The sequence below is a fragment of the Chiloscyllium plagiosum genome, unplaced genomic scaffold (genome assembly GCF_037043375.1).
Source record: "Chiloscyllium plagiosum isolate Xiang-an unplaced genomic scaffold, Cpla_swu_hap1 HiC_scaffold_9, whole genome shotgun sequence".
NCBI lineage: Eukaryota > Metazoa > Chordata > Chondrichthyes > Orectolobiformes > Hemiscylliidae > Chiloscyllium > Chiloscyllium plagiosum.
In genome coordinates this window covers 19,025,431-19,035,102 of record NW_028270147.1, presented here as the reverse complement: position 1 = coordinate 19,035,102, position 9,672 = coordinate 19,025,431, and the positions used below count along the sequence as shown (strand labels likewise).

The window sequence follows — 9,672 nt, the reverse complement described above, 5'->3', positions numbered from 1 at the left end:
TTACACTTGGAAGTTTGAATTGGGTTTCTTATCTAAACCGGAGTAACATATTACAAACTTTAATGTTGAATTCAATTAAGCAATTAGGTATTGCAAATATATTGCATCTTTTAGTCACTGGTTATACACGCCTCTCGACAGAGGCGTTTACAATCTTTTCGGAAACTCATTATCGCGTAGATGGAATGCTCAAATTAAGATGTGTAGTTTGGATAGGGAGGTTTACCACACACACACACACATACACATATACACATATACATCAACTGGCGCCACCCAGCAGCCACTGAAGAAACCGCACCCTCGTCAGTTGGGAGAGTGTTGTTTGGAATAAGACGGCACTTTTACCCTTTGAGAAAGCACATGACATGACAGACATCAATCTCAGGCATGATCAGCTAAGAAAACATGTTTACCTCCAGGAAATGCCCCTGGGATTGTGGATTTGTCATCAGCGGGATATTAACAAGCAGTAATTGTTGATATACTTGTGTTGGGAATACCGGCGCTTTGTACGCCAAGGCGCAGTGGGCCACTGGCGCTATTTTAGGAATACGGGCGCAATTTGCGCCAGGAGACTTGGTGTTGTCTCTTCTAAATGCTGGATATAGGAATTACACGAGCAGTGTGTGTACCATAAGCAGATCTCTGTTTTAAAGATAGCAGGATAGGACACATATAAAATTCAGTATCATTTTATACTAAAATTTTACAGAAGAATCAATTAGAAATAATATTTTTGAACAAACAGTATATTAATATTTTCCCATCTTAAAAACAGCGCAATCACCAATATGCGCAAATTGGCTCTACATAAAAATTCGTTCCAAGCATCACGGTCAAACATAATTCACTCTAACTATCAGAAACAATCTGGCCTTACGCATCAAACCATCATATATAGTCATTTTGGATGAACTTTTAAACAGAACTTTTAAAAATAAGCTTCCTATGTTACAAGACACAACAGGTGCGATATACAGTATAGACTATATCTGTGTGCTGTGCGGGCTGTTGTAAATTGGACATGAACATTGGTTTTGATAAGAGTGCGAGAGAATAACAGGATTTATAGTGGCTGAAGTAGAGCTCCATTTCATCCTTACTGTTAATGTTTTTTGTGGATTTTATTTCAAATGCTTAAGATTTTATTGAAAGAAGCGTGCTTTATTTCAAAAACGTTAATTGTAATTTTCGTATCTCTGTGAAACCCATGGAAAGAGAAACGCACACAGTGCTTAAAATGTAATTGTTAAATCCCCGCAGGAAACTAAAAAGCGACTAGCAGTTCTGATATATCCTAACATCAATCCTTGTACGTTTACCTCTCTAGGTTCTACAACGTGGTCAAATACCAGTCAACAGACCAGTCCAAAAGATGTCGTTTTGGTAAGTCCAGCGTTCGCTCACAATTGTTATTTTTTCAGTCACAGTAAGTATTCGTCCACAAACTGATTCTCACGAAGGCTGGATATTCACACAGGTACATAGGATGGATTTGACAGAGGGCTGAAGTTACCTCACTCCCAGCGTGCCATTTGGAACTGGTGTTCAGACTGGAAACTGTGCAGGCTTTGTATGTATCGCCTTCCAATGCAGGTTTATAGTTCCGTAGCCGCCCAACTTCCCTGGTAACCGAAGTTTTGCAGATCTATCACTTCAACCTGTGCCGGCAGCCAGTTATCAGTAGCTTAACATTTTCGGATTACGACAATCGATACCAAATAGCAATCCAATTGTTCACTCGGTTCAAACCATGTTTAAAAATAATGATACCATTAAAATACTTGGCTGAACCGACTGATTGTAGGGAGGTGATGCTGAAGTTTGCATCTCTTAAGTCCACAGCGAATTTCGCCAAGGCGGTTGAGTTGGCCGCTTGAACAGATTCAACAAGCCGGCGAGATCAACCCTTCAGGCGCGGTGCAGTTTCGCCGGCTCTTAGTTACATACAACATATATTTTTTAAAAAACACTTCGATTAATTATTTATGCAGATATTTTAAACATTGATTTCCCCCCACTCCGTGCCTTTGAGTAGTTGTGGTGTTAAAAAAAACCCCTCTTCGATTGATCTGTGTCCGCCTACGGTTGACTGTTTGCTCGTGTCAGAAATGCAGGCGCTCAGTGAAAACACATCGTCACCTCTGGCATGTCGTCACCTATGGAACCGGCGCAGAGATGTCCAGAGCTGCCTAGGGTGAATAGACCCCAGCACAGCGACTTCACCATGCGCCCAGTTCTTACCAGGATCAAACATGTTTGAAATGAGGAAGCTGCAGATGTCTATACAGGTATGTGTCACGTCGCGACAATAATACAGAAAGCAATAAGCAACTTGACCCGGGAGTCGGCCTGGGTCAGGCTTTTTAAAAAGGCTTTGGAGTGGTGGATATCCAGGATACGTCGCTCGCCGAGCTAAAAGGCACATAAGAGAGTAGTGTCGGATAGATGCCTCCTGAATGCAACTATCCAGAGAAGAGAGAGGTGGAAACTGACTAAGGTATGCTTCTCATCTTTATTTACTGCGTGGAAAACCCATTTTTAAAAAAGAAATGTATCCTTCACTGCTTACAAACCATACTTTTTTTTTTGCTTTTTCTTATTCAAAACAATATTTCTACTTTCTGTCATAGCTGAAGAAACACACACGCGGTTATGTACCTACAACATGCAGAAATGCTCAGCACAATCTACAAGGATGGGAGACCTCAGTGTAGTCAATATGTATCATTCTAGTGTGTATTAAGAGTGCAGCTAGTTTCCCTATTTATGAGGTGGAAGACTATTTGTTTGTGAGGTACTTAATTTGTCAAATAAGGAATTCGAGGGAGAAAAAATTACGAACGACAACAGGAAAAAGGTATGATACTTTAGTCGGAAAAGTCCTCGATATGAAAAGCTGAAGTAACATGCAAGTCCTCAAAGTTTGAATCATTCATTAGCACCTTATAATTACCCTGCTAATTAGGTTGACACAGTACTTAATCATGAGTAATACGCCGTCATGTCACTGGCACTTCTCATCATTCTGACATTCAACAAGAGTCAGATTTCAGAGCGTACTGAAATGAACACAAGTTGATAGTCTGAAATAGTAGTGGAGTAATTTCACCCATCTCCAACCTCCCAGCCACCCCCTCCACTTTTTGGCAAATCTGCCAAAAAGAAATGTTTTTTTCTCTCTGTTTCGGCACAAGGCGTTTCAGAAGTCGCTTATGGCGGGACGGTGTTTCAGAAACAATTAACTTGCAAAGTCGGTCAAAGAGTGCAGGATGAAACACCGCAATAAATAAAGGAGCAATTAAAGAGACGCACGCACACGTATCCAGCAAATAAATAGGACTCGAATAGAGTGTGGGCGAAATCTCAACATGAAAGGAAGGTAATTAAAGAAATATAGCAAATTGTACATGTAGTTATTATTAAAAAGTCCGACAGTTTAAGTATTGGAATTCACGTGCGACCTTAACATCAGTTTAAACGGCAGAGTCAATGCGCAGGCAATGATATCAGATGTGCAGAATTTCAAGTTGAACAATGACTACAAGAACCGCTTGTTTCGATGCCTGCTATTTCTGGTGTATGTGTGTATCCAGGATTGTTACATTCCCACTGCTCCTATGGAGGCAGGATGAGACCGCAAACCGTCCACACCTCCTCCACTCCCCCTCACCCCATACACACACACACACACACACACTCCCCAAAAAACAGTGGCATTGGGTTCTGAAAAGCGAACGATTTCCCAGTTAGGGCGGACAGTATTTCTTCAGTACCTGGTTTAATTGGCTCTGAAACGGGTAAGTCCCAACATTCGTCGGGGGCAGAAGATTATGCAAATTGATCTCTTTTTTTTTAATATATTGAATGTACAGTGGGAATATGCAGAAAGGTGGTCCTTTGCGATTTACTCCCTCGGTTGTAAAAATTGGGACAATGTGCAAATGGATATTGATAACACGAGGAACAGTTTAAATTGTCAATTTCCCCCTCCAGTCCAAATCCGCCTTTTGTTTTGGGGGAAAGGCACAGACAATGGCCAATGGGTGAAAGTGTTACTTTAAAACCTGTCCTTTTCCCATGTGGAGTGAAAGTTAGAGGTGGCAGCTTAGAGTGTGCGAATGTGCAGCTTGCGGATGTTAGAAAACCGCGGACGGTTGACGAAAAGGCCATCGCGGCCTATTCTAAATTGACAGGATAAAACACGGTCCCTGGGATTGGTTTGCTGCTCGAAACGTCAGCCGGGTAGGCCTTGGCAGACCAATAGCTGGAAAGATTTATAAAATATGCGCTGGATTATAATAATAATAAAAAAAATGACACTCTGCAATAGCCCGTGACGTCGGGTTGGGAAGGAGTTGTCGCCTTGCAAAAGCCGTTGTATTTGCAAGAGACGCTTGGCGCCTCTGAGTTCCTCCTCATTTCATCCTTGCTGCAACACCTTAACTTTCCAACAAAGTTGGCTCACTGTCGAGTTCAGTCCTCGTGGATTATCCCTGCCCCCCCCCCCCCCCCCTCACCCTCAACACCCCTATATCCTAACGTGGGAAGTTTGTTTTGTTTTTTAAAAAATCAATGCAACGCTAGCTTTGTGCAGCAAAGTTTCTGGCACGTGCTCTTCTTCCCTTTGCAAAAAATGATCTGATGCTGTAGGGAAAATAAGGGAAAAGGGTGAGCTAACCTCCCCCCTCCTCTACACACACACACACACACACTGATTATCAACGCTTGTGATTTTTGAACAGCTTAATCGCAAACTCTCATTAAAGTCCTAGGCGGTGATGAAGACCCGCTCTTAACATTGTAGGGACCCGGGATGGAAGGATCCAGCGGCTCTAGTTTTGGAATAGACACTATATTGTCCAACGGTTCCAGTAGCCCGGTGCTGGGGAACAGTGATTTCCCTCACGGTGACAGCAGGACTTCGGATTTCCGAAACCAAAATTCGCCGTCCCCGGGCTCAGAGATCGACACAGTGGGCACGATCCCCCTCTCGCCGATTTCCATGGAGCAAACAGAGGTGCATCTCAGCGCCGAGAGCCAGCGCCATCAGCAGCACCAGCACCAGCAGCAGCAAAGTTTACAGCCGCCTCCTCCTCCTCCTCCTCCTCCACCGCAGCAGCCACAGCAACTGGCAGGAGGCAGCTCTGTCCCCAGGACTTCCACATCTTCTTTCTTAATTAAAGACATTCTGGGAGACAGCAAACCGCTGGCAGCCTGCGCCCCTTACAGCACCAGCGTCTGTTCGCCCCACACTCCCAAACCAGAGGCTGAGCCTTTCAGGCAAAAGACGGAACCCGAAGAGGGTAAAAACCGGGACAAGCGAGATGACGGTCAAAGCGACAGCCTCAAATGCAACGGTGAGTCCTTTATTGCAGCCTTCCTGAAATAGATCTCTGTCTCATGCAGAACCGCGGCCGCTTGCATTTTTCCTCATTTGCAACTCGGTTTTGGGAGGATTGCAAGAAGGGAACTGTCAGGTTTTTCTGGGGGGAAAAAAATATCTGAGATCTTCGTTAGATAACACGAGGGCGCTGAGAGGTTACTCTGTAGCTAATAATGATGCCGACTGTTTTCGTTCAAACATTTGCTTCTGACTGGGTCGTTGTCACCTTTGTTTATGCTGGTTTCTGCCAGGGAATTGATTGACCAAATAGGCTGTATACATACATTCCCTCCCCCTTTGCAAAACTATTTGAGACTGGGCGCATATGTATTTGCCAGCCGCGAGCACGAAAGAAGGTTCGGAGATTGTACCCAGGGACATGCCAACATGCGATGCAAAGGGAAGTCAGGCCTAGCTACTTTTTTAAAAAAAATATATCTCGCGGAACCTTAACGATCGTGTCTTTTCACTTGAAATTATTTCTGCGTTTGATGCAAAAATACAACTGCGATTACTGATCCGAATGTGGGATTACTCAGTGCAGCGAATTATACAAGGTTACCAGTTTTCGATTTCGAATGTTTTGGGGAGTAGGGGGGAAATGGGATGGCCAGAGATTGATATAATTGGCCGTTTCTCCTGAAGCTTTAATGTGTTAATAGTTTATAGTATGACAAGTAAGGAAAATGTGCGATTAAAGAGAATGATCTTGAAAAAATACTTAATCCTCTTTAAGACAGGATGATCATTTGCAAAACACTGCTAATAATACTTTATCAGTATCAGCCATTTCTGTTTGTTGTAAATTGTGTGTAAATGAAAAAAAAAGTCTTTTTCTTATAATTCATTCAGTGATTACTATTAGCATAATAGAGGGGGGAAAAAAAAAACAGATGCAGGGTCTGGTCTGGCGAATTTTTCTGTCCAAAGCTCCCTAGTGGGTCAATTAGAGAAGATTATTGTTCTTCCTGCAGGGAAGATCATAGTGCGCCGCAAAAATTGGTACAAATAGAGATAGATTGACATATCGATTTCCCAGCATTTCAGAAAAAAAAACTCAAAGTTGACAAATAGTATCCGGAATTCTTAACGATGCCACCAGTACGTGGAAACCACTTCAACCTCTTAAACACAACAAGCCAGTTATAAGTTTAACTCCCGTTACATGGAGGCCGCTGGTTTGGGGAGAACTCTGACATTTATTTTGTTTCTGCAGTGTAAACACGCGGTCTTTTTGAATAATAAAACCCAGACATTAAAAACCAGCATCAAATATTGCTTTGGAACTCGCTCCTAATTGGGCCTGCACATCTACAACTGGCTATTTTACACATGCAAATGATATGCAAAATGGAATGCAGGGGAATGGAACTTTTTTTTTTAACAGTCAGATTACAGGATGTTGTGTTGTGCTACCGGCCATTTGGATTCATACGGTGCATTTCTATCTGGCGTTAGGAACAAAAGAGGAAGGCGACCGAGAAATAACGAGTAGCCGGGAAAGTCCGCCCGTGCGGGCGAAGAAGCCGAGGAAAGCGCGGACTGCCTTCTCGGATCACCAGCTCAATCAGTTAGAGCGCAGCTTCGAGCGGCAGAAGTACCTGAGCGTGCAGGACCGCATGGATTTGGCAGCGGCTCTGAACCTGACAGACACCCAGGTCAAAACCTGGTACCAGAACAGGAGGTACGTAAGACGTCCTGCTCCCTGTGATACCCCAGCCCTACAATCTGTGTACACAGCAGCTCCTCGGCGCCCCGCGCGCACTGGCAGCGACTGTGTATTCTATCAACTTATTGCATGTACAGATGGCCCATATTCTCAACGCTGTAGAAGGATTTTCACCCATAAACACTGTGTACTGGGACACCAGTGCTGACCACTGGCAACTCGAGGACTACATGGTTACGATTCAGTGCAAAACAAACTACATAGATACTAGAAACCAACCAGCGTTAGTACTAGCTAGCACCAAACACGCACACAAACACTCCCGAAGCAATTTCTTTGTCGCAATCAGAACGGTTATAATGGTCGTCTATAAAACAAACACAAGAGGCCGTGAACAACGCAAACATTTTTCAGAGGCTTCCCGTCTATTTCAAGCCTTGCAATTCCCATCCAACGCCGCCGTTGATAACAGAGTCAAATTTTACTCTTAAATCCATTAAATTAAGATTGGTTCCTTTTATTATTTTTAGTTAGTGGCGCGTTAGCATTTTCTATTATACCTTGAAAGGCATTCACCTCGAATTGACCAGCCCAGCAATATTTTTGCGAGTGATGGGTTATTTTCAGATTTTGGTTGCTGCTTTTCGAAAAGAGCGAATAGTTTTATTTAAAGTGTGTTTAAATTGAATTTTCGATACCTAGCGCTCGGCAATGCCGCCGAGAAGCAATGCCGGTGTTTCTAGCCCAGACAGTGATGTTTTAACTAAAGCACAGAAGAGGCAAATCCCAAAGACCTTTATCCTTCTTTGCCCATCGGGATAGACACGAAATGTTGCATTCACCACGGAGTTTGGAAAATGGGGCCGCAGTTTACCAGCGATGCCACAGTTTTTGTCTCATTGCATACAGTTTCCAACCATGTTCAGTCTGTCAGCAAACCTTAACATCGACTCTTCCCAAAATCTAAACACGGGTTAGTGCATGATACCTTTTTTTTTTCTAAATTCCTTTTAATATTACAAGAAAATAAAACTGTTGTTAATCGCTCTGATGGAGGTTTTCATATGTCACTGAATCACTGCTATATTTGTCGCTGGAATTCCTCGTTCTATCTTGCACACGGTAATCCGACAGGCATGCTGTTTTTATTTCCTTATATTCTAATAAATCAAAGTTCCGAGCTCCTCAAATTAGATTTAAAAGCAAAGCGACTTGTTTTTCCTCTGCCTATCAATTGTTGTGGAAGAATTATGTTAAATACTCAGGATCAAATCTGAAATTATTCGACCCCTCTGCTTTAATTCTGTGCAAGAACTGCATTTTGCTCACTCCAAGTCAATTCCGTGCCTGGGGATTTGGTCTCCCATTCACCCAGGGATTATTTGCAAAGTGTATTTACAAAGCCTTTGCTGGCCACTCGTAACCATTTTTTTGTGCCCCTTTCTGGCTTATTTTCAGGACGAAGTGGAAAAGGCAAACAGCTGTGGGACTAGAGCTCCTAGCAGAGGCCGGAAACTACTCCGCTTTGCAGAGAATGTTCCCATCGCCGTATTTCTACCACCCTAGCCTGCTAACTAACATGGACTCGGCGGCGGCTATGTACATGTACCGGACTCCACCGCCTCATCCCGGACTGCAGCGGCCGCTTGTGCCCAGGGTCCTGATCCACGGGCTGGGGCCGGCAGGACAGCCGGCTCTCAACCCCCTGCCCAATCCTATCCCCGGAACACCACACCCCCGGTGAAAAAGGAAAACCGGGGGGTGGGGGGGGGAGGGGAGGGGGGAACAGGAGGAGGGTGAAAACAACAAAACAAAAAACATAGGACTGAAAAAGCCGCGAGAGGGACATAAAATGGACTCTGCCCTAATGTAAGAGAAAAGAGGGGGATGGAGTTAAAACTTTGCACTGATTTCTCATGACCTTTCTATCTGAACGTGGCATGCACCAGAATAGTGGGAAGTGTACATTTCAAGGACTTGGGGTGATTTATGCGTATTTATTGTTTGCTGTCTGAGAAATCCCGGTTTCGAAGCGTCTAAAACATTAGTACAGTACATAATTTTTTTCTCTCTCTCATTTTCATGCAGTCTTTTCAATCAAATAAATACTTAGATCAAGTGTTTGATTCTGTAGTTTGCTTTCTGTCTTTTGAGCAACAATGTGAAAAAGAAAGTGTTGCTTTTAAAAGCAGGAGTGTGAGTGAACGTGTGAGCAATTTTAGTGGTTTGGAAATGAAACGGTGTAATCGGGTTGCTGGTGAGATCTAATTAAAAAAGGGGGAGCGCCAAAGTGGTAAGTCTGGCTTGCTGCTGTGGCTAATTGCAAGGGGCTCAATCGGAAAGCTTGGTTTATTAAACAAACTCCGGTTCGTTCACCCAAACAGTTCGACAGGAGTTGGAACTGCGTTGAGGAACAAAGTCACAGTTTCAGGCGGTGGAGAACAGCGATCAGTTAGTTCAGCGAAGTTTGATAATTTCATTTTGGGAGGTACAGATGCGATTAATCACCGATTCTTTTTAGAAAAAAAAACCCGACTTGGCTTACAATATTAGCGCTACTCCCAAAGCCTTCGACACTTAGGTCTTTCTAATGGGAGTGAGCCCAGTATCTTGT

General features: G+C 43.5%; 1 protein-coding gene across 3 annotated transcripts; it reads left to right on the top strand.

Moving 5' to 3' along the window:
• The first annotated feature begins 703 nt into the window (after nt 1-703).
• barhl2 (BarH like homeobox 2) lies at nt 704-9,181 on the top strand. 3 transcript variants are annotated; one of them, XM_087990439.1, is made up of 6 exons: nt 704-970; nt 1,334-1,389; nt 1,484-2,294; nt 4,773-5,363; nt 6,848-7,073; nt 8,517-9,181. In XM_087990439.1, the coding sequence occupies exons 4-6, from the start codon at nt 4,820-4,822 to the stop codon at nt 8,800-8,802; spliced, it is 1,056 nt and encodes a 351-aa protein (XP_087846565.1). In that variant the 5' UTR covers nt 704-970; nt 1,334-1,389; nt 1,484-2,294; nt 4,773-4,819; the 3' UTR covers nt 8,803-9,181. The 3 variants fall into 3 exon arrangements, with proteins under 3 accessions (XP_087846565.1, XP_087846566.1, XP_087846564.1); XM_087990440.1 differs by lacking the exons at nt 704-970; nt 1,334-1,389; nt 1,484-2,294 and adding an exon at nt 2,332-2,503; XM_087990438.1 differs by lacking the exons at nt 704-970; nt 1,334-1,389; nt 1,484-2,294 and having other exon boundaries at nt 4,523-5,363.
• Nucleotides 9,182-9,672: the final 491 nt, after the last annotated feature.

Bases quoted from the DNA above. Each gene is read 5' to 3' on its own strand.
- barhl2 (XM_087990439.1), top strand. From the start codon at position 4,820: ATGGAAGGATCCAGCGGCTCTAGTTTTGGAATAGACACTATATTGTCC. The intron at 5,364-6,847 runs GTGAGTCCTTTA...ATCTGGCGTTAG, and splicing joins CGACAGCCTCAAATGCAACG to GAACAAAAGAGGAAGGCGAC. The intron at 7,074-8,516 runs GTACGTAAGACG...GCTTATTTTCAG, and splicing joins ACCTGGTACCAGAACAGGAG to GACGAAGTGGAAAAGGCAAA.